The 24,325-nt window shown below is 43.7% G+C and overlaps 1 protein-coding gene across 2 annotated transcripts in view; it reads left to right on the top strand.

Annotated features, from left to right (window-relative positions):
• AOAH (acyloxyacyl hydrolase (neutrophil)) overlaps window positions 1-24,325 on the top strand; it is a 189,970-nt gene that overhangs the window by 153,397 nt on the left and 12,248 nt on the right. For both annotated transcript variants that reach the window (XM_010831159.1, XM_010831158.1), the window contains exons 17-21: window positions 6,048-6,220; window positions 11,975-12,033; window positions 12,118-12,177; window positions 13,427-13,523; window positions 20,280-20,356. In XM_010831159.1, coding sequence (XP_010829461.1) covers window positions 6,048-6,220; window positions 11,975-12,033; window positions 12,118-12,177; window positions 13,427-13,523; window positions 20,280-20,356 — 466 coding nt within the window. The remainder of the gene's footprint in view (window positions 1-6,047; window positions 6,221-11,974; window positions 12,034-12,117; window positions 12,178-13,426; window positions 13,524-20,279; window positions 20,357-24,325) is intronic.

The raw sequence follows: 24,325 nt of genomic DNA, 5'->3' as shown, positions 1-24,325 counted from the left end.
AAACTAAATATCTTTTACCTAATGGAGAGAGCCAAGGCCACCTACAGAGGTCATCTGTGTCGCCAGCTGCAAAGCATTTTTCTGCAGTGCCGTTGTTTCAGATGTCATCCAGGACAGCTGGTCAGCACTGCATTAAGAGGAAGCAGCCAAGGTGCTGATAGATAACAGACTCCAAGGAGTTCAGCTGCCAGAAAACAATCCATTCCATCCAATCAAGGGTAGAAAACCAATAGAGAAGGGAAGGGACAGAACTCCTGCTCAGAGGCATTTTCTCTCCCAGCCTCCTCAGTGGCAGTGTGGGTGGCCAAGGAGTTTCTCAACCAGCCAGGATGTTCCAGACCACATACTCTTTTAAGGGCCCCAGGACCTCTATGCATCAGGTAATGCGGGCCCAGTGAGTCCCCACCCCATTCCCCATCTATGTCAAGAGGCCTTTTCAAAGAGTTGGGGTGGGAAGTCAATAATGTGGTTACAACTGGCGGGCCTGGAGAAAACGGCTGCCTCAATTTTCCAGGCAAGAATACTGGAGCAGGTTGCCACTCCCTACTGCAGGTATCTTCCTGACCCAGGGACTGAAACTGTGTCTCTGGCATCCCCTGTATTGGCACGTAGATTCTTCATCAGTAGCACCACCTGGGAAGCCCTCTCTTACCTGGATGTTTCAAAAGCACAAAACTAGCTGTGGGTGAAATCTGAACACTCAACCACAACAAGTCTCTGGGCTCTTGCTCTGATTCTGGGCAATGTTTTCTGCAGAGTCTGCTTGCCTTCTTCCTCGAGAAGGGGCACACCTGCCACCAACCAGGTGCAATCTGGCTGAAACACCTGCCAGGCTAATGAAATGATGTTGGCTGGCCCTGCATCCAAGTCATGAGGCTTATTTTGCATGATCGGGCACAATTCATTAGGATGAGGACAGAGTCTGAGCCACCCCAAAGGCAAGGCTCATTGTCTGTTCCAAGCCCAGCCCTGTGGTCCTGACATGTGAGAGCATGTGCTGGGCACCATTTTGTCTTTCGTTATTTTCTTGGCATGAGCGTCATGTCTCTCAATCTGGTTTTCATACTTCTCCCCTAAGCTCTGTCCCCGCAACCCCTCACCTCTCCACGAGTGACTGGTGTGAGCTCACCAGTGGGTGAAGAAGGATGCAAACACCACGGTGGCAGGCAAACCCAGGATGGCAAAGTGGATCTGACATGGGCTCCAGAGCATCCTGGGGAAGTTTAAAGTTTCAGCTCAGCCCAGTCAGCCTTTGACAACAGGTGGCGCTAGTGGTAAAGAATCTGCCTGCCGATGTAGGAGACCTGAGATGCTAGTTTGATTCCTGGGTTGGGAAGATCCCCTGGAGGAGAGCATGGCAACCCACTCCAGTATTCTTGCCTAGAGAATCCCATGGACAGAGGAGTCTGGTGGGCTACAGGCCATAGGGTCGCAAAGAGTGGGACACGGCTAAAGTGACTTAGCATGCCCACAAGGCCTGGGAGGTGTTTCCCAAACCACTGGAACTCTTTGATCACTAAAATGCTAGTACTCAGCTCAGTTCAGTCGCTCAGTCATGTCCGACTCTTCGCAACCCCATGAATTGCAGCACGCCAGGCCTCCCTGTCCATCACCAACTCCCGGAGTTCACTCAGACTCACATCCATCGAGTCAGTGATGCCATCCAGCCATCTCATCCTCTGTTGTCCCCTTCTCCTCCTGCCTCCAATCTCTCCCAGCATCAGAGTCTTTTCCAATGAGTAAAAGAGTACACAGATAAAAGTGGCATTGATAATTTTTCAGATACAGAGTCACAGGGACCTTGTATGGCATCCAGAAGAAGTGACCCACCATCTGCCACTCAGACCCTTCTGAACTTGCCTGAGCTTGCTATGCTCATGACAGGGTATACCTAGCAATGCACACATGTAAATTATCTAGGTGTACGTGATGTAGCAAAGATGACTGGAGACTGTTCCAGCAGAAGCATCATGGCTTCTATTCTGATTTCAAGTCATTTTGGTTAAGCTTGCTTATTTTGTGAGGTGCCCTTTCGTAAATGCAAATTAGCTGAGATTCTTTGTTTATCATCAGGGTTGTGTCTCTGACCAAAAAAGAATCATTAAAGAGGGAGTTTGGGAGACTTTCCTCCCTCTTAACTCATCTCGCTTTTAGGTGGTTGGAGAGGCTTACTCAGCATAACTGCTCTGTGCCATACTGCTGTTGTATCAGCAGAAAAAACAAAACCTGAGATGCCAAGGCAAAAGTTAACAGGTGTGCATGCTAGCTTTACCACTGACAGAAGACAGGACACAGACCCCAACTTGCTTTGTTTAACCCCTGCTGTTGCACTCCAAACACACAGTGAAGGTAAACCCTGGTCACTCTGGGTGGATTCTCCTGGTCTGAACAAGCCCACGGGGCAGCCCGAATCCCCTCCACACACTGGGGTCCTTCTAGTGCTGTTGGACATCTGCAAATCAAGCCTTACCAGTCTTTTACCCCTAGTAGGTAGGCAACCTATTCTCAAATTCTTCTGAGTACTTTTTTTTGTAGGTTACAGAGCCTTTTTGTTCATAAAACCATATAATTTTTCCCAAAGTAATAAAAAGCATAAATATAGAATTTTATTCTACATGCTGGGGTTTTGTAAAATGGGCATCTTTTTCCCTTTCCTCCTATCTCTATCACAAAGTCCAAGGAACTCATTACCTAGTGTAGAAGCATATACACCGACTGCAACAAACGCCCCAAACATCAGGCTTGCTCCACCTTTTCCTCTGGATGGGGACATGACGCTTGTCACAACTGGCCCATGTGACCCTCACACGCATGCTCAGTCTGTCACCCTCGGGATAGCAACAATGCGAAAGGTCTATTTGGCCAAGTGAAATAAATAGAGCGGAAATGGCATAAGATGACAATGTTTTCTGCCCCTCCCATTAAAACTCAGTTTTCTTTCTTATTTTAGAAAGAATAAAATGATACAAGGACCCCTTTCATTTGGATTGTTTCTCTGATCACAAAATAACATCTGTTGTAAGAAGTTCAAATAATACAGGATTTAGGAAGGGAGAGTTATGCCAGAGTCACTCCCTACCAGCCCGCACAAGCCTGCTCTGAGCTAACCAATAGAGACAGCTTCCTGTATTTGCATCCAGATTTTTTTCTATTCAAATTCTAACTTACAGGCTGATTAATATTCATTGAAATGAAATATTATTATGCTTAGTGCTCTGCAATTTGTTCTTTTTGATCAACAATACTTTTCATCAGTCTTTCCCATGTTAATACATTTAGATTATTCTTTTAAAAAATTTTGTTTTATTGAGATGAAATTCACATATTGTAAAATTAACCATTTTAAAGTGAATGATTCAGTAGCATTGAGTACATTCAGAATGTGCCATATGCAACAATCACCTTTATCTAGATACTTCATTCCTTTGAATGGCTGCATGGGTGTACTATAATTTAGGTAGCCAGGCTTTTTAGTTATTCCAATTTTATTCTGTTCCAAGAAATGCTGCAATATTTGTATGTACATTTTTGCACATTTGTGCAAACATTATTAAAGGACAATTTCCCAAAAGAGAAATGTCAATCAAGGTTAATAGTTAAGCCAACTTCAAATTTTGATACATTTTGAAAAATTCCTTCCAAAATGACAACACCGATATCCATTTAGGAGCAGGTCCCTTAAAAGTGACAATAATGAATACCCCCGGGACTTCTTTCTATTCCCTCTTCCCATGTCTCTTATGTCTGGTCCAACCTGTGAGTCATGAACTTACTTTTTCTGGCTTAGAATCTGCATTTAACGCCCAAGGGTGGCAGTGAGAAAATACTTCAACCTGGGTAACTTCAAACAAAGGAAACGTTCTCTCACAGCGCTGAAGGCTAAAAGTCCAAAATCGAGGTGTGGGAAGGGCCAGGTTCCTTTTGAAGTGTCTATGGAAAATCCTTCTTTGTCTTTTCATCCTTCTGGTGGCTCCCTGCAATCCTCAACATTCCTTGGCTTGTGGCAGCCTCACTCCAGTCTCCACTTCAAGCATCACATGGCTTTCTTCCCTACACGTGCGTCTCTCCTCTTCTTAAAAAGACCCTAATGATTGTATTTAAGGCTCATCCCAACCCAGTATGATCTCATATCAACTGATTATATCTGCAGAGACCCTGTTTTCAAATAAGGTCACAGTCTGAGGGATGCTATTCAATCCATAGACAGGATCATTAGGTAAATCTGAAATTTTAAGAACTTAGAGAACATGATTCCATTTAGATTAACAACAGGCAGTTTAAAGCCTAAAGAGTAGATGAAAATCAGAAAATTCTATTTCCTCTCCCAGGTTAATGCAGGTTAGTATCTTAAGTCAAATTTGATGTGTACTTAGGGCTTGTACAAAAATCAGTTGTGCAAAAATAATAGTAGGCTTAGATATTAAATCCAAAAAATGTTCTAGAATCCCTATTTGTACCTTGCCTTTTAAACATAACAAGAAAAAAAGATAGAAACAAAGAAAAGAAGGGAGATTTAAATGAAATTTTCAATGATTTATTTCTAGTATTTTTTACATTTCTTATCTTTGTTCTTTGCTCTTTTCCAAGACAAATGAAAATAAATCAACCAGCTTAAATTAAAAAATGTCTCATTGAAGCTAAAGATTTGCTACTTTTATTTTTTGTTGTTGTTGTTTGTTTATTTATTTATTTATTTTTAATTTTATTATTATTTTTTTTTTACTTTACAATATTATATTGGTTTTGCCATACATCAACATGCATCCACCACGGGTGTACACATGTTCCCCATCCTGAACCCCCCTCCAACCTCCCTCCCCATACCATCCCTCTGGGTCATCCCAGTGCACCAGCCCCAAGCTTCCTGTGTCCTGCATCCAACCTGGACTGACAATTTGTTTCTTATATGATATTATACATGTTTTAATGCCATTCTCCCAAATCATCCCCCCCCCTCCCTCTCCCACAGAGTCCAAAAGACTGTTCTATACATCTGTGTCTCTTTTGCTGTCTTGCATACAGGGTTGTCATTACCATCTTTCTAAATTCCATATATATGTGTTAGTATACTGTATTGGTGTTTTTCTTTCTGGCTTACTTCACTCTGTGGAGCCTATTATACAGATTTGCTACTTTTAATTCACTTATGATTTACATGTTTGTCTTAAATTCTTTGATTTTAGGACCATGCTCTTATAACTACTTTCAATACTTTCATTTTCTGTTTTCACTAACTTTTATGGAACAAAAAGATAAAAATAAAATTTAAAATTTTAAATATCCTCTATAGAGCACAAGCACTACCACATAGAGAAAGGCAGTGATGAAAATTTGAATTGTCTGCTGACAGATATTGTTGCAGGGGTACAGTCTGGAATAGCAGTCTATCAGGAAATTCATGAAAGTTCACATTTAGTGCAGAAAGGAAGGATGTAGTATGGACACATAATGTCACTTCATTTTGCAGTGAAAGTCTGTTTCCCTGACTATGATATATATGAAAAATTTCAAAGGCCAAGTTGCAGATCTCAAAGCGCCAAACAAATAATAAGCAGTACCAGACTTCTTTGATTCCATTAACTGTGTGCAATAGTCAGGATCAGTGACATTATACTGCAGGAACAAACAGCCCCTAAAATCTTAATAGCATAACACAATAAATATTTACTCACTCACACTACATTGTCCATCAAGGATCACCATGGAGCCCTGTTCCGGTACTCATTGGTGGAGCAGCTGCCTTCTAGAACATTGTTCAGGCCCATGGCAAAGAGAAAGGGTATCCTAGATACCCAAAAGAGACACAGATGTATGTTGGCTCTCATACAACCAAACATGACAAATGCCATTGCTGCTCACAACTCGTAGGCCAGACCTGTCAGTGGCCCTCCTAATCACAAGAGAGTCCTAAAGTCAGAAATATTTTGCAAATAAATAATCAGTGTGTGTGAGAGAGAGAGTGTGTGTGTGTCATGGGCAGGGAAGTGTATTTGCATGCATTTATCCTTATAACCTACTAAGATGTTTTCTGTTTCTTTTGCCAACAGGAATATTGATCCTCTCCCAGAAATGACCACTCCTGAGAAATTGTACTCCAAGGTCATGCAGACTCTGCAGTATCTAGATTCCCACCTGCCAAATGACAGTCATGTTATTTTATATGGCTTACCAGATGGAAGATTTCTCTGGGATCATTTGCATGACAGATATCATCCTCTTGGTATCAGAGATTCTTTTACTCTTTAACAATGTCAGTGTATTCATAATTCAAATATATGTAGCTCAACTATATAAGAATACACCTTAAATGTCACCAGAACCAATCAAGGAGAGAGTACCCAGGTATAGGATCTAAAGGTCAGTATCCAAAGGTGGCCAGAACCATATCAAAGTCAGACAGGGCAGACACAGTTAGTAAAGAATTTGGACAAATTGAAAGGTACGAGTTTAAATAAGGAAACTCCTTCGCTGAAGGTGAGATACAGAACACAGAACAAGCCAACGAAGTCCAAACAAGAGACAGAAAGGGGACAAATAAGTCCAAGGGAAGGATTTCTCCAGACCTCAGTGGTGAGCGGCCCCTGGTGGCCGGAATTCTAATGGCTTCTGTGCACCCTGAATCTTCCCTGGTAGCTCAGCTGACAAAGAATCCACCTGCAATGCAGGAGACCCTGGTTCAATTCCTGGGTTAGGAAGATCTGCTGGATAAAGGACAGGCTACCCATTCCAGTGTTCTTGGGATTCCCTGATGGTTCAGCTGGTAAAGAATCTGCCTGCAATGTGGGAGACCTGGGTTCAATCCCTGGGTTGGGAAGATCCCCTGGAGAAGGGAGAGGCTACCCACTCCAGTATTCTGGCCTGGAGAATTCCATGGGCTGTATAGTCCGTGGGGTCACAAAGAGTCAGACACAACTGAGCGACTTTCACTTTTACTTTCTGTGCACTCTAGTGACCAGTTGGGAGTTCTACAGAACACAGTCCTCCAGAAGCTTTGGTTCCTGCTTCCACATTCTTGGAGTTCTTGGCCCTGAAATGCTTTAAAGTTCCAGGAAATTTCTGATAGCATGTGTAGCATTCCAGATGCTGCTTTACAAAGATTGGGCAAGTAGTAGTAATTCACCTTGGGAAGAGCTGCCATTACTGATCCTTAAAACAATTCTGTAGGATAAATGTTTCTGTTCATTCCACTTGATTGATGAAAAAAACTAAGGCTCAGAAAGGTTGGGTAGCTTGCCAAATGTTGCACAGCTTATTGTATATGTAACCTGGGTGTAGCAGGGTTCTTTTTCTGTGTTTCAGGGAAGAATGTCCTTTCAAAAAATACTCATTGTATGCTATGTGCTGTTCAAGACACTGTGTAACCATCAGTGAACATTATAGTCAAAAATCTCAGCCAGCATAGGCTTAGGTTACAGTGGGATAAAGATTCCAAAAGTCAGAGAAGGCTGAGTGTTACTAGAGAAAATTAAACAAAGGGCAGATGGGAAGCGCTGGCCTCAGGCCTCTCAGAGAGGCATCTACAGGGAGAGGCCTGGGGACCATCATCTCAGCCCCATATCCACAGCACCTGTGCCAGTCTCTCATGGAAAGAGACTGTCCCTTCCCTGGTATTGCCAGGTCTGCCTCCTTAGACCAACCCTGGAGGTACAAGCAGTTTCTTGTGAGTCAGATGAGCAATTCAGAGGGGGGTGACCCGAAACTCCTTCCTTTGTGTCCTCCATAGTGGGTGGAGGTGAGAGCTTTCCCTTGCATCCGTAACATCCCTGTGTCTTTTCAGTCCTCTCATGTCCTCTTCCTGCTGCTGCTGCTAAGTTGCTTCAGTCGTGTCCGACTCTGTGCAACCCCATGGATGGCAGCCCACCAGGCTCCCCTGTCCCTGGGATTCTCCAGGCAAGAACACTGGAGTGGGTTGCCATTGCGTTCTCCATTGTGTGAAAGTGAAAAGTGAAAGTGAAGTCGTTCAGTCGCGTCAGACTCTTTGAGACCCCATGGACTGCAGCCTACCAGGCTCCTCCATCCATGGGATTTTCTAGGCAAGAGTACTGGAGTGGCTTGCCATTGCTTCTTCCTGCAGTTCCTGTTTAATCTAACCTCCCTACTACCTCCCTCAGCAAGTTCCACCCTTCCCCACACAAGAAAAGAGCAGAGACTCTCTAACCAGCTCTCAAAGGGCTCTGATCCCTTCACTGAGTTCCCCTTACTGGGGGACGATAGATGTCCACATACCACACTCCCTACCAACGGACTAAAGTAATTTTCTTCTTCAGTTATGAAATATACTATGAATGTTATTGTTGTCTAAGAAAACATAGTTTAGCCTTTCATAAGGAAAGCATGTTCCACCTGTTCACATGGCTTCGACCACACCCTGAAGAAATGATTGTGTGATTACACAGTGAACTTTACTCCATTCTGGGCTGCCCTGGACATGTGAAGGACAACCACTTGGGCTGAGAATATCTCTTTGAGCCATTGGGGATGAAAATTTCCGTTCCCCTAACAGATATTTTCAGACTCCCTGGTGGCACAGATGGTAAAGAATTCGCCTGCAATGCAGGAGACCTGGGTTTGATCCCTGGGTTCGGAAGATCCCCTGGAGGATGGCATGGCAAGCCACTCTAGTAGTCTTACCTGGAGAATCCCCATGGATAGAGGAGCCTGGTAGGCTACAGTCCACTGGGTTCCAAAGAGTCGAACATGATTGAGTGACTAAGCATGGCACAACAGATGTTTTCAAATTCCTAGATTTCACCCACACTAAGAAATGCTTAGAGAAGGGAACTTGGAGGCAGGGGAAATGTGCTCCCAATTTACTCTCTCACACCACTAGGGACTTGACTTTGGGTTTTCTGACTTCAAATCCCATTCCTTTTCCATGAACTGAAGTTAGACTGCATACATAAGTTTTTTCAGATATGCCATGCAATTCCCTTGACTCAACCATAGTATTTACAAATGACTCTACATAATTTGGAAGAGAGCAAGGAGAGGAAAAAGGTGATTGATCAGGAACTCAATCACTTGGAGGATTCTCTCAGCCAGTGGTTCTCATCCAGGGACTACCCACCCAACCCCACCATATCACACTTGGAGATACAGGGTGCTACTGGCATCCAAGGGTTAGAATCCAAGGATGTTCCTAAACATCCTACAGTGCACAGGACAGCCCCTCCACAACCATGACTGTCAACAGTACCAAGGCTGAGAAACCCAGCCCTAGGCTTTGTCTTATCCTCAAACAGCCTCCCTCCAGCCGCTGATCTAGACTAGCATTTCACAGCACTAAAGCAAAAGGTGGAACAAGTGTGTTCTATATAAACAACCCTAGTTTGGTGCAGTGGGGTGGGGGAGGGGGATCCAATTAGGGAGAAAGTTGAAACCACCTAAAATGTCTAATGTTTTTCAGTTATTATTCATATCTTAAATTATCCCTGCTGTCTGGTTGCCATGGGAAATAAGTGTTGAATTCCTCAAGAAGCATCAGGGTCCTTCCTAGACAGACTGGGGAAGGAGGTGGGATTTACCCAGCATCCTCATTCCTCCTCTGGCAGGCTCCTAACTCACCTAAGACGACACGGTTGAGTAGGGGCTGCTGCCTTTGCATCGTCTCCGTTCTGTTCTGCTCCACCTCCAATCTTTGGAGCACTGTGACCCGGGAACCAGACTCAGGAGTTTGTCTATTGATTAAGATGAGATTCACCCTAACCTGGGCAAAGCAACCAAGCCCTGAGACTGACCCAGCATTAACCTGCTTCACTGCTGGTTCCTGTCTTGTGGGAACGAAGATCCAAAGATCTTAGACCAGACCCAGACACCCTAACCTTTAATAGGCAGAAATACCAGAGAGAAGGGAAACCAACCCATTACATCTCTCCTATTTATCTTCTAACTACAGTTAATATGCCCTTATCCCATCCACAGACCTACCTACTCACCTAAGAACTTCCTCTCCATCAACCTGATCCAATTAGACACAGAACCAGAATAGCCAGGAGATAGAGGGGAAGGAAAAGGGACTAGGAGATGATCCAGAAGGAGGATATGCCTTGTAGTCTCATCCTAACATTTGCTGGGACCTCGGCAGTAGCATAGCAAGAAGAGGGGAGTAAGCTGGGACGCAGAAAGACTATGGATCGGCTTAGCCCCCACAGGGGAGACAGCAGATGACTTCTCCAGCATCCAGGAGCAGGATAAACTCCAGTCCCTGTGGATATCAGTGAAGTCCAGTCTTTCAGAGGAGGAAGAAGATGGTGTAGAAATGTTTCTTGTGATTAGGCATGAGGTGCCACTTCCGGCAGGTTGAAGAGACTTCAGCCACCGGGCAGGGGAAAGACAGAGAGAGGCCACTGGGTGAGAGTCAGGGCCAAGCAGGCTGTCAGGGCCCCAGCCAAGCTCTCTAAGGTTTGTTACATGGCCCCAGTACCAACAAAGAAACAAGATGGCAGAGGAAAGGCTGGCACTCAGGGGCTGGGTCAGCAAGAGCCAAGGCCTCCCGGCAGTGGAGAGTTAAGGGTGGCGATGCAGGTTGGAGGTGTCAGTCATTGCAGCTGGGCTAGGCTGAGACAGGCAGGGACACATGCAGAAAAGAGGCAAATTGCAAAAGTACATGCACACACGCACGCACACACACACACAGACACACACACACACAGAGGGAAAGCAGACTCAGTGACGGAGAGCGGGATCTTGAAGAAAGATGGGAGCTGAGAGCTCCATGTGGAGTCCATAAAATAAAAGTGAAGACAAGAGCCAGTGGCTTGGGATTCATCTAAAATGTGAAAACGCAGACACCTTCAGAGCACAGAGAAGGCCCCGCATGTCACTGTGACTTTAATGGCGATAATAAGCCTGCAGTTTTCCAGTCCTGGGATTCACTCACCCACACAGAGACATAATATATTTTTCCCCTACGACAAGAAAATTGAATCTATCTTTCAGTCTAACTGATCTGAGGTATAAGTGAAAAATAAGACTGTGTTCTATCACCTTCAATCTTTCTCTTCGCTCCGAGATAGGCCCTATTATTTTCCTTTATTTTTTCGGGCGTGAGAGAAGTGTTAATGGATAAGACATCAGTCATTCACCCCTGAAATGCGGGAGAGCCTGGATTTTGTGTCCCAGCTGCAGCATGAAAGTTGAATTGCCTCTGGGGTGAAGTAGGGGAGGGAGCGGGTGGGGAGCAGGGGATATGGTGGAAGGGCCAGGGGTGGGAGGTGTGAAGAGAAAATAAATTATGCCCCCAGATTCTGGATCTAGAGGTGATATTTGGAAAGACTCTGCATGAGCTTGCATTTGGTGCTTATCACTTTATTCTTATGTACTTCTTTAACTTGCTCCAAAAGCACCAAAAATAGAGCCTATCTATGAATGAGGGCTCATGTAAGAGAACTTGTGGGCCGTGAAGGGGTATAACATTAGCTGCTCCCATTCGATGGCTGCCCAAGCACTTGCGGAAACCTTCAGTTCACCAAACTATAAAATAGAGCATGATCAGACCTTCAGACACTCGATTGTCCTGTCATAATTGGAATATTTATTTAATTGGGTCAGACTTCAGTGTTTCATAGACACAAAAGGAGGATTTGGTCAACTACACCTTGCATGCTCCCTGGGCCCCATGTTTGATACCATTGCCGGGAGAAACCCGCTGCTCTGCCAAGTCCTTCATTAGTGGTGTTCTGGTCCATATGGTGCCCTGTATCCCTCTCCCTGGAGTCCTGCCCTAGCCCATGACAAGAGCTCAAGATGGGAGTGAACTCCTTAGGGCTTCTCCCCAACTCTGGGTCTCAATGTCTAGGGAGCTCAGAAAGAAGGAAAACCTAGGCTTCCTCAAGAGCAATACCAAGTGCAAAACCCGGGAAGATCCCTGGGGACCCCAGCCTCCTTCAAGGGAGGCAGGATCACCCATCAGGGTCCCTCGTTGGCTGCTGTATCTCTGAGTGCGTGCCACAGGCCAGATCCCTCTGTTTTCCAGGCCAGCTCAACAAGGACGTGACCTACGCGCACTTCTACTCCTTCCTCAACTGTCTCCAGGTGAGCTCACACTGACTGCTTCCAAGGTCATGTTCCCACGACTCGCACCATTCTTCTGTATTCAAAGTGTCTTCCTGCTCTCAGGTCAGCCCCTGCCACGGCTGGATGTCTTCCAACAAGACGCTGCGGACTCTCACTTCAGAGGTAGGGCTGTTGTGGGTCCTTTGATCCCATCTTTGAGCATTCTCTCCTTGTGTTTGCTGCAGGACTTTCACTGGGGATGGGGTTTTGGCAGGGCAATGTCCTCCAAGGTGGTGAATTAAAAAAAAACAAATTCAAACTCTTGGATGCTTGAGGAGCCAAGAGAATGTGGGGTGCCCTGTCTCCCCACTCTGCCTCCCTGAGCCTGTCATCTTGCCAGTTTCTCTTTGTGTGCCTCTCTTGGATGCACATCACGCATGTACGCACACACAGAGATGTCTGTGAAAGCTTGTCCTAGACATATTTGTAGAATCAGAGAAGTGAGCAAGGTTAGGTAGACACAGAGCTGGAAGTCTCCCAAGGCAAGGGAGGACCAGATGCCCCAGAGCCTTCCTTTCTTCTCTGAAAAAGGTTCCCACATTTCTTTCACAGATGGTAAATAATCTCTTTGTAAGGAATTTATTTAAAAGTTTTTACAAGGGAAATATGTTTCAATTTTTTAAAACTTTGGAATGTAAAACAATACAAAAAACATTAACAAAAATCACTCAAAATCTCACCACCCAAAATTAATATGTATGTCTTTCCGGTATTACTTTCATATTTTGGGGACTTTGCCTGCATAGTATCAGAACACATGTATTGTTTTATACCTTCTAATGTTCATAATTATTCCTCTACGTCGTTATTTTGTAATCATTTTAGAATACAGAGTGCATGAATATATCATGGTTTATATCATCCCTTGGTGTTGGACATATGAGTTGTTTCTAATTTTCCACTATGATATATAGCATTGTGATGAACCTTTTTATATATAAAAATGTATGTCTTTGTGTGGCATGTCTATTTTCTTAAGATAAATTCCTAGAAAATTATTAGGTCAAAGAGTACACCAGATCTGATCCATATCACCAAACCGTTCTCTAGAAAGGTTAAACAAATTGACATTCTCAATCACATATCCCATGGCAATACTCTTTATTATCACGATTGTTCATCTTTTCCTTGACAATACCATGGGGAGAAAATGGTATCTTATTACTTTAATTTGCACTGATTTGGTTCCTAATGAATTTTAACAGTTGGCCATTTGTGCATGAACAGAATTTAATATGCAGAGCTGCTCTCTGCTGATGACTTGCAGTGGGGGTGGGAGTGGGAACTATTGATTTCTTTATTCTGCCTGAATTATCTCCCTAAAGCCCAAGTCTAGGTTTCATGAAATTCTCCCTGTTTCCTTTGTATTCAGAGAGCAGAACAACTCTCCAAAACGCTGAAAAAAATTGCAACCAGCCAGAAATTTACGAACTTCGCCCTTTTCTACTTAGATTTCGACTTCCAAGAAAGTAAGTTTTGCTTGGTTTAGGTATTGACACAAGACAAAAGCAGCAGCCACCATTTAGAGCCTGCCTGGGCAAGGTGTTTGTTTACAAGCAAACAGGCAGTAGCAGGGACACAGTCACTGTTGCCCATCCTGACACATTAATAGCTCTGAGTATTGGAAGAAATAAAGTATGATACTCTTTCTGGAAAGGTGGAAGCTTAGCATCGCTTCCTTATTTCACCATTATTTTAGAATCCCTGCAGCAATAGATTCAGTGACCAGTCAGAAACGGCTCTGGGCTGGGAGCCAACAGGTCAGTGAAATCATCTTACTTATTCTTGACAGTTTAGTAATGCCCTGCTTATGAATGGGCTAAGGATGTGACAGGCCTGAGGGATAAGCCCATGTCTCTTCTCATGGGCACTGGATTCCCTAAGGACTCAAAGCAAGGCAGATTCCCAGCCCCCTCACATGATGAAACAAATCAGAGTCTCCAAGGGAGGGACTTCAGATGCCTATGGTAAAATGGACAAACCATATCCCAGCTTTCGGGAAAAAACATTGCTGCTGCTTTTCTAGCACTCTCTCCAAACACTGGGGTCACTGATAAGCGGTCACAAGAAAGCAAGCATGATTACTGGATTTATCCTTTACATCTTGACTCTGAAAAATTATTATCTGTTGACTTTAATCCTTCCAGTCCCATTTTCATTTCTAAGTAATTGTTATACAAGACAAAAGCCTCTGTTGTTTGACTGCCAGCTGAGATGATGCTAACGAAAAGCTTTGCAGTATGTGCAAAGGATGGACGATTTCTCATAAGGAGTTTATCATCTCTATCTTCCCACCCCCAGTTCCCCCAGCCCAAGCATCTGGGATGAAGCAGATGGCCATCATGAATTATCAAATGTTGCATTAGCTGACACGTTTTGCATTGTAGACTCTAGTACTTCAATTCTGAACATCTTTTCAACAAGACTGATCTCTCTTAACTAGATTTCCTGCCTAGGTGATACATATTTCCCTCATGGGGAGAGACATTTTGATAAATAACCCCTCATTAAAATGCAGAGTTAAAGCCTCATTAATGAATTCCTGGTGAAAACAAATGTACCACTAAGTAATCTTTGATCATCACCAACCCTGAATGTAGATAAAGTTTTTAAAAATATAATAATGCCTAGCTTTCACTAGAGACTTTCTCATTTCCACAGTAATCTCTAGCTCTGTCATTTGTTATCTTTGGGACTGTTGGAAATTCCCTGAACATTTTCAAACTCTCCTTTCCAGACCTGGAAACAGAGACACTGTATCTACATAACAAGTCTTTGTGATGATTGCGTGAAATAATGTATAATCCTCCTAAATGCCATGCCTGGAACATAACCAGCACCTAGGAAAGAGCACCATTCTCTCATACCCTGGCCACTTAATACACAGTTCAGAATGAACAGGATCCATACAGCAAATGCAGAGCCCTAGGCCCCACTCCTAATTAGGACCTGCCTAATCAGAGTCTGTCTGCATCTGGACATAATCCACAGATGATCCATACACACATTAAAACTTAATCAGTGGGGATCTGATAATGCTCCAAGATTAAGAACTTAGTCACTTAATCATCATATTTTTACTAAGCCCTCCTATGTGCTGTACAGGTGCTGGGAATATAGTTAACAAAACAGAACAGTCCTTCTCTTCATGAAAGATAGAGAAAAGAGCTTCCTCCCAGACCCCATCCTTACCAGCATTCCACATGCTTGGAAGCAGAGGTTCCTCAGCACATTCTTATCCTCAGAGCAGCAATAAATGCAATTTAAAAGTTTCAGTTAAACTGAACATGCCACATCAACATGGTGATTGACCATCTTACTGAGAAACCTCCTAGGTATCTCTCCTTGTTTGTCAGTTCTCATCAGTAGTTCAAGGAATTTCCTGAAATTTTTGAATTTCCTGATATTGAAGGGCCAGTTTTGGTACAGGGATTTCTTTGCCTTCTCCATATGAGGTTAGTCTCCACTAGAGAAGACGCAGTGGGAGGGAGAGGGGAGACAGAGGAAATGGTACCCTGGGATCTGCCTCTGAAAACATCTGATATAGCATCCCACATTTAATAGCTATGTGCTCTTCTGAAAGAGCTGGAATCTCTATCTACTTTTCAGGACATCTGTGGTGACGTCTTCACCGACGCCCAGTGTTAGACTAGCATTTTTCCAGGGCAGGCAGAAGGCGCATCCACTCCCAGATCCATCTCCATGCATAGCCTCCAACACATACACTTGGTCATGTCCAACTCTTTGTGACCCCGTGGACTGTAGCCCACCAGGCTCCTCTGTCCATGGAGTTTTCCAGGCAAGAATACTGGAATAGGTTTCCATGCCCTCCTCCAGGGGAATCTTCCCAATCTAGGGATCAAACTCACATCTCTTGTGTCTCCTGCCTTGGCAGGTAGTTTCTTTACCACTGCACCTCCTGGGAAACTCTATGGAGTCATTTATTAAATCTGCAGTCTCAGTAGTCACGTGAAAATCTCTGCTCTCATTTCTATACTGCATTTGAGCATCACAAATATTACTTTCATGTGTAATTCACAATTTTACACCCTGAGACAGAGCAAATGACTGTTGAGGGTCCCTGTCCCTCAAGGGTAGACATGAGACCTGTCTGTTCTCCACTCTGACAGCCTCAGTCCAGCTCCAAAAGATGATTGCTCACCTTAAAGACTTTTTCTGTCTCTCGCTGACTCATCCTCCAACTGGTTATGAGCTAAACAGAGGCAGTAATTTTTTTCTCCCTTCAGGAAATGCCAGCCTGAGTAGGTGATGTCCTTTTTCTTCATCTCTACCACACCTCCCAAATGGGGGAAGGAAAATGCCACTTGACTGACAAGGCCATTTTTTCACTGACACTTTAAATATTCCACCAGCTGCCCTCAGCTTCTAAGACAACTCAATTAGAATAAACCTGGTTCCCCCACGTGTGTTTGTAAAATGACCAATAGCCATGAAATCTGACCAGAACTCAGATTTTTCTTTAAGTATCTGCTAATATTGCTGTTCATCAAGGAGCTAGCAAATGTTCTATGAGTCCTCTCCTGTGATTTCTATTGCATCTCTGAAAAACTGGTTATTAGCAAAGTTTTGACTTTACCAATAAAGAAAATACAGTAGGTACCATATCCCAAGAGATCGTTCATGCTGATTCAAGAGCTTTAAATCAGCTGTTCCAAAGAAAAAATTGGAATTCGTATACCTATTTTTAATTATGGTCCCAGGTAGGAAGCAAACTGACCAATTTACCATGATACCCTGCTTGGACATCCCACGCCAAAATCAGTCAGGAAGAAATAGAGACTACTGTCTACAATTGTATTTATTCTAAAGAGCAAAATTTCACCCTGAGATAAACAAACTAAAAAGGATCATTCTATCTAACTCTGTCTGGTCATAACACAGGTGAAACCTTAAACTCTTGCCTGTGAGTTACTGACTCTTCCTGTAAGTGTTGTAATTCTGATGTCTACAGATATTTAGTGACTGGTAACCCTCAAAGATAGAATCATCATGTGAGAAAATGATCCTACATTATGAGATCAAGCCTCCAAGGGAGTAGAAGGAATGACCATTCCTTTTCATTTAAAAAACAGTCATTAATTCTGATGACTGAATTTGTTCCATGAAGTATAATATCCATCACCACCTCTCCCTTCCTCTAAGGGAAATAGTTTTTCATTTAGTAGTTAGTAATGCACATAAAATTCAAATCAAAATGGAAACAGTCTAGACTAACTTTAAGCTTGGTTAAGGCTAGCGTTTAATCACACTAGAGAAACATAGTTATAAGAAGTCTGGTATTTATAATATGGGGCTCTCAGTAAACATTTCTCTCCAGGAACACCATCTTGGCTTAAACTTATAGGCTCAAATTTGTTTCACTTATGGGCTCAAATTTGCTTTCCACTGTGGATTTTCCAGCTTTCTAGATTACTGTAATTCCTTTCCGAATGTTGTCTTAGCCAGTAAAGGCACAAGTTTAGATTGAATTTGTTGATGAGCCTTCTCTGCAAACAAGGAGAGCCAGAAAATACTGTAAGGAACTTCATGCCCCTGCTGGATCAGAGGATGTGTGGGTGGTCCAGGTCAGACCCATGCCTTGCTGTCCATCTTATTAATACAATCCTCATGTCTTATTCACCCAACTCTATAGCTTCTCATCAGGCTTTCTGAGGTCTTCATTGGGCTTGCTTTCCATTGTCTAACATGGACTGGGAATTACTTAACACTGGATAGAGATTCTTTCTCTCTTTCTTTTCTTTTTCACACTTGTTCAGCATAAGGGAAACCAAACTGAAAATAAAGGGAGAAGCAAGAGAAAGGGTGGAAAAGCTCATTGAGAACTTGGGTGAGGTGAGAGAGCACAAGTAGCATAGAAGCGAGGTCACCTCTCCTGGGATAGATAATCTGGGAGGCTGATGTCTTAACCTGGGCTGGACCTTTCTGCATCATTATTGATTTTTGTTTTAGAAACTCTTGGGACTGCAAGACAGGGATAAGGCTGATCATACAGAAGAGCAAAAAGTATGGAGTGGGCTCAGTAATGGGTGACACTGACTTTGAAGAAACCTTTCCAAATGCCTGGTGCTCCATTAAGGGTAATTGGTTGGATAGTCAGATTGACAGTGACTCAGAGAATCAGTGTAAAATTCTAAAGTAGAAAAACAGGACCCCCCAAAAAAGTGAGTAGGAAAGTGGCCCATCATCTCCTGGTCAATCAAAGGGGAGAAGGAACAGCCTGAGCCAAACACTGGGAGCTCACAGCAGGTAAGACAGATGAGCAGAGCTGGGCGGGAGCAGCACTATGCACCCAGGAGGCCAGCACAGCCCACAGGTGCTTCAGCTTCAGGGCCAGAGGTTAAGGTGCAGCAGCCGGAGTTTAACATGAAACAGAAAATCTGATTCCAAGGTCATGCCTGAAAAACAGAACAGCCAGGCAGACTGAAGCTGGAGCCAGGCAAGCTTGCCCAAGGCTCTGTCTTTCACAGGGTCCCTGTGGCCAACTGCAAGAAACTGTTGAGGTCTGCAAGCTGGTTCAGCAGAATAAGTCTTCATAAGGGTTAGTGTGGTTTCAGCATCATTGCAACTCTAAGCTTCCTATCAGAAGATCAGATATATGCTACTCCTTCAGAGAGATACATCATTTACCAGCATGAAGCAGTCTCCCTCAGGACCACATGTGGAGGACACAGTGGACAATGTCATTGATTTGAGTGTCACAACAAATGCAAAGGCCATTTTCCAATAGCTGTTTCTTCTAGAACCCTCCAATAAAACCCAGTAAAACACAAAGTATAAGAGAGTGGCTCAGTGGTGGCCATTCAGGCAGGGAAAAAGCCAACAGGAACTGGTAATCCAGCGTAAGACTCCAAACCACCAGCAGGGATTGTCTCCTGTGCTGTGAGAAGGGCAGCAGTATTTGCAGCCCCTCTGGGGATGAGATGGCTGGATGGCATCACTGACTTGATGGACGGGAGTCTGAGTGAACTCCAGGAGTTGGTGATGGACAGGGAGGCCTGGCGTGCTGCGATTCATGGGGTCGCAAAGAGTCGGACACGACTGAGCGACTGATCTGATCTGATCTGATCTGGGGACAGGGATTGGACTGCAAGTATAAATGGCCTGGCGTGATATTAGAACTAATTACAAAAGCAACATAGTATTGATTCAGCTCCAGGGAAGTCCAGCTTCTTTTGTCCAGTCAGAGCCCCTAATAGAATTTTCATTCTTCCCTTGGGGCAAAGGGAGATAAAAAGTGGGGGGTGGGGCAAGAGGGCACAGATCCCTGCCCTTGAGTTTTTGCGGAGTGAGGAGGGAAGATGGAGTAGGAAATGGCAACCCACTCCAGTATTCTTGCCTGGACAATCCCCATGGACAGAGGAGCCTGATGGGCTACAGTCCACAGGGTTGCAAAGAGCCAGACACAACCAGTGATTGAACACATACGCACGAGGAGGGAGGAACCGGGGGAATCACAGCTGTGCCCACTCCCTTCTCAGGACACCAGGGAAGTGAGGACATGGTGGGCTACTCTAGTAACGGTAGGTCTCACAATTTTCTCTCTGGAGGTTTTCTGGGGATTTGAAATTTCCTTGAGAAATCCTTATTGACAATATGATATTACAATGTAGAGTTCATTGTGCTATTGCCTTGGGGCAACTGACATTCCTGGGTTTCACCCCTGTTGAAGAACAGTTTTATTGCTGCTCATCATTTTAAGGCTCATAGTGTTTTCTCTGTAGCTATGCTCTACATGTGATGTTGAGATCATTTTATGTAATTATATTTCTGAGAACTATGTGAGTTTTAATGATGATGGCTTGATATATGCAGGCAGTGTCTGGAAATGGCAACCCATGAAAGGAAAGGTTAGTTTAATAGTTTTCTCTTGTTTCTGAAATTCTGTTCTGGTCACTGAGAAACGAGATGGACTTAAATCAATGTTGAATATTTTACAGCTCACCCTTCCCTCCCACCCCCCTTACTCTACAAACCACATTCATCCAACACTATCACATGTTTTTCTTCTTGAGTTAAAGGGGGAAACTGATACAATGGAAATATCACTTCTGTTTAGAAAACCCCCATCCTGAAACAATGACTCAGAGGCAGATGTGGTTGGGTAAACATCAGCCCAGGAGGAGCATCCTTCACAGCCCTTATTCTGGGTGTTGACCACTGCTCAGAAAAGCATGTCTCTAATTCTGTGTGTGTCTGCCTTGCAGTCACGGAGGAGTGGCAAAGGAGAGGTGGGCAGCCCTGGCAGCTCATCGAACCTGTGGATGGATTTCACCCTAATGAGGTAAGAGCAGTCACATGATGGTTGCTAAAAGTTGTTATTTTTTCATTATATGCATCCATATGTTCATTTTTATCCTGTTTTATTCCAGAAAGAGTTTGAAGTGATATACATATATGTGTAAGATAGAAGATAAACATAAATTAAATTAATTTAATATTCATTTTAAAGAATAAAGTAAAAATCAGAGTAAAAGGAAAATGAGATAGAAATGATACCTGGATTCCTGACTTAATGTTTACAATTCATGATTTGTCCCAGAAATTCCTAAGGTACTCCCTGCAAGGACCCACAGAATCAACTCCAGGCTTTCCAAGAGGCTGATCCAAAGAGAGGCATAAACCATGGCCTTCAAAAGATAAAAAAAAAATAAATTAAGTACTCAGAAAAAAAAATCAGAAGGATTCCTGGAAATTAGAGAAATTTCTGTGAGAAATTTCTTCTACAGATCATTCTAGAAAATGAGAATTGTATGAGAGGAGAACAATGTCCTTGGCAATATCCTGCTGTAAAAGCTGTTTCCCATCTAGGATTCCAAGGGACAATTCTGGAAAGTAGTTCTGCTCTGGTCTCTTCACAGAGCAAGGGGAGCTGGAAGGTTGGATGCTGTCCCCTCCTGTCTTCATTCTGTCCATTATCCTGGCTGTAGCCAGGGAAGTTCCTCTTTTATCTGTTCTATATACTGGACTTCCTTATAATATCTCTTTATATAGAAAATAGGAAAAGAACCGGGGGCGGGGCTATCTCAGCCACTTGTTACATTTTGGTCAGTCAGGCCACAGGGAGGCCTGATCATCGCTGCAGAAGCTTGAAGAGAACCACGTTCTCCTTCCCTCGAGTTCTAGGTCCCATGAGTACCCATGGGCAGGGTTAAGAGTTATCTCAAAAGAAAAGGAAGACCGCTTTTCCACCATCAGATGATGGACAGTGGAGTCCCATAGATGCTGGGTAAATTTTAAAGTGAATATTAAACGCCCATGTGTTAAATAGCAACAACCCAAAAAATCTAAGTAATGCACTTCAGAATATCTAAGTTTCCTGTGTATCGCTTGGATATGTTGATCCAGAGAATTATTGACTAGAAGCTGCTTAAATATTAGAGTTTGCCCCCTCCCCTCAATGATGTCTGATTTTAGAATAGTTCACGTGGAGACCTGCTTTCTGGCAGTAATGAGGTAGTAGTTCTTATCGTTCTTTGTACATCACAGAATTTTACCCTCTGACTCTACCGAGAACAGGGACGAGAGGAGATGGTCGGATGGGGAGTAATGAGGAACAAACTAAAAAGAAGAGGGTCAAAGACAGCTTTGTTGTATCCCTTGGGACATATCTGTCTGATCTATCAAAAGAGTATTGTGTCCCTGCCTCTTAAAATAGCATTAGGGTTCAAGTTCTGTCAGATTGGGGCTCTTTCTTGCACTCAGATGGTTTCACCAATAACTGATTGTTGTGAACAGAGTCAAAAGCTGAAAATCAGTGTGTGCTATAATCTTCAGTTGTTCCTGAGAAATTTGTTCACATGCTGGGAGTGGGTGATAGAGTGGGCCACAGTGGGCGGAGCTATGACTAAAGTGGATGACAATGGAGAGATATGCCTAAAGCCTGCCTACTTAGCCTGTATGTTGAGCTGAACAGTCTAGATGGCGAATTGCCACCCAAGAATGTGTACTGAGTGCCTATCCGGTATCAAATACAGTGAGAAGTCAAGGATGAACAAAAAACTACCCCTGCCGGTTAAGGAGATTATAGGATAGAGTGGGAGAATGAGAAGTAAACAGATAATTAAATGTAAAGTAGTCAATGCCTCTAATTTACAAGCACAGATGCTAAGGGAGCATTATGGGAGATGGGATGGAGCAAAGGGGTACGAGAAAAACTTTTGGATGAGGGAACTCAGAATTAAGACTATGGACTTGTCAAGTGACAGGAAGAGGGAAGGGGCTGCAGAAAGTGTTTTGAGCCAAAGAAAGTGCAAAGGCAAGGACCTGAATACAAAAGAAAGCACAGCACATTGGAGGAAGTAAAAGTGCTTCAGTGTGGCTGAGACACAGAACACGAGAGTGGAGCGGAGAGAGAAGGATGAAGAGAGAGATTTAGGGACAGATCACATAGGGTCTGTATGGGATTTGACCTTTCAGCTATGGAAGTGGAGACATTGAAGGTTTTTTCAGCAAGAAGGAAAAATACCCAGACTTAGGGCTTCCCTCATGGCTCAAACAGTAAAGAATCTGCCTGCAATGTGGAAGACCTGGGTTCAGTCCCTGGATCGGGAAGATCCCCTGGAGAAGGGCATGACAGTCCGCTCCAGTATTCTTGCCTGGAGAATCCCATGGACAGAAGAGCCTGGCAGGCTACAGTCCATGGGGTCACGCAAAGAATCAGACATGACTAAGCGACTAACACTTTCACTTCTTTCACTTTGTGCTCTAAAAAGATACCTGAGGTGGTGGCGTGGAGAATGGTTTGGTCCAGAGGGAGGGAGACCTGTTTGGAGGACACTTTTATGTGGGAGAGTGTGGTAGCCTGAACAGAGGTAGTGAGAGTGGGAGAGAGAAAGCCTCTATTGGAGTGATTCGGACCGTTAAATCAACAAAACATGGTTGTTTATTGGATGTGAAGGTGAAAGAGAAAGAGATGCTAAGCATGACGCTTCTTTTGTGAGTTGGGAAATTGGATAGATGAGCAGCAGGACATTGCCTGCTGAGATCAAAAACAGCTTTAGGGGGATAGGGTGGTTTGAGGAGGTGTTAGTAAAAGTTGCATTTAAAGATCCTATAGAATGTCTCTGCAGCAAGCTCAGGAAGGGATCCGAGCTGTAGATACAGATGTGAGCAGCATCAGGACAGGGTTGTGACTTGAAGCCTTCAAGGCAGCCTCCGAATGTCCCTATATACTCTCCTCCCAATGGCGTGCCCTATAGCAGAAGGCATGTGAATGGATTCTTCTACACCATGGGGAAGCTAGAGGAGTCTACCCCTTTCCCATCTTGAAAGAGCTAGTTGGTCAAAGCTGAGTCACAGGACCTCATGTTGATGGCACAGACATAATGCCAACCAAAAGAGTAGACACGAACCTTTGTCCAGTGCCCCTCACAGTTTCCTGTACCTCTGAGCAAGACAGTTGCTACTGGCCCCTCACCACCAAGAGGGGAGCAGGCTTTATTTTATTGGCCTATTTCTTTATAAAACCATGGTGGAGAAGCAGAGGGGGACAGTGTATAATCACTATTGATTCAACTGTTCCAATTTTCTCAGAGAGACAAGTGTAATTAAGTATAAACATGGATTTTGTTTAAAAGTTCAAATTTATGATAGATATTAATTTTTGAGCCAGATTGTATTCACCATCTAAGTGAAAGTAAGCAAATATAGAAAAATCCTGATATACTAACAATCACTTTATTTTTTATCTCATTCCCAAAATGTAGAACAGAATTTTAAGAAATACCTTCTTCATTTTAAGGGGGTAATGGGACTAGAAGAATATAATGCCAGACCTGCTGATTGAATGGATTTCATGAGTAGGAAGGAGATGACTCACAAAATTAGACACCTGGATAAAGAGAGGTGAAAATACCAAGTCAAGGAACTCAGAAAAAGGAAAAGATTCGGTTCAGTTCACTTCAGGCCCTTGTCATGTCCAACTCTTTGTGATCACATGGACCACAGCAGCCAGGCCTCCCTGTCCATCACCAACTCCTAGAGTCCACCCAAACTCATGTCAATCGAGTCAGTGATGCCATCCAACCATCTCATCCTCTGTTGTCCCCTTCTCCTCCTGCCCTCAATCTTTTCTAGCATCAGGGTCTCTTCAAATGAGTCAGCTCTTCTCATCAGGTGGCCAAAGTACTGAAGTTTCAGCTTCAACATCAGTCCTTCCAATGAATACCCAGGACTGATCTCCTCTAGGATGGACTGGTTGGATATCTTTGCAGTCCAAGGACTCTCAAGAGTCTTCTCCAGCACCACAGTT

The sequence above is a fragment of the Bison bison genome, unplaced genomic scaffold, assembly GCF_000754665.1.
Source record: "Bison bison bison isolate TAMUID 2011002044 unplaced genomic scaffold, Bison_UMD1.0 scf7180017864525, whole genome shotgun sequence".
In the NCBI taxonomy this organism is placed as follows: domain Eukaryota; kingdom Metazoa; phylum Chordata; class Mammalia; order Artiodactyla; family Bovidae; genus Bison; species Bison bison.
The sequence above is the reverse complement of the archived record's forward strand: the minus strand, read 5'-3'. Positions and strand labels throughout refer to the sequence as shown.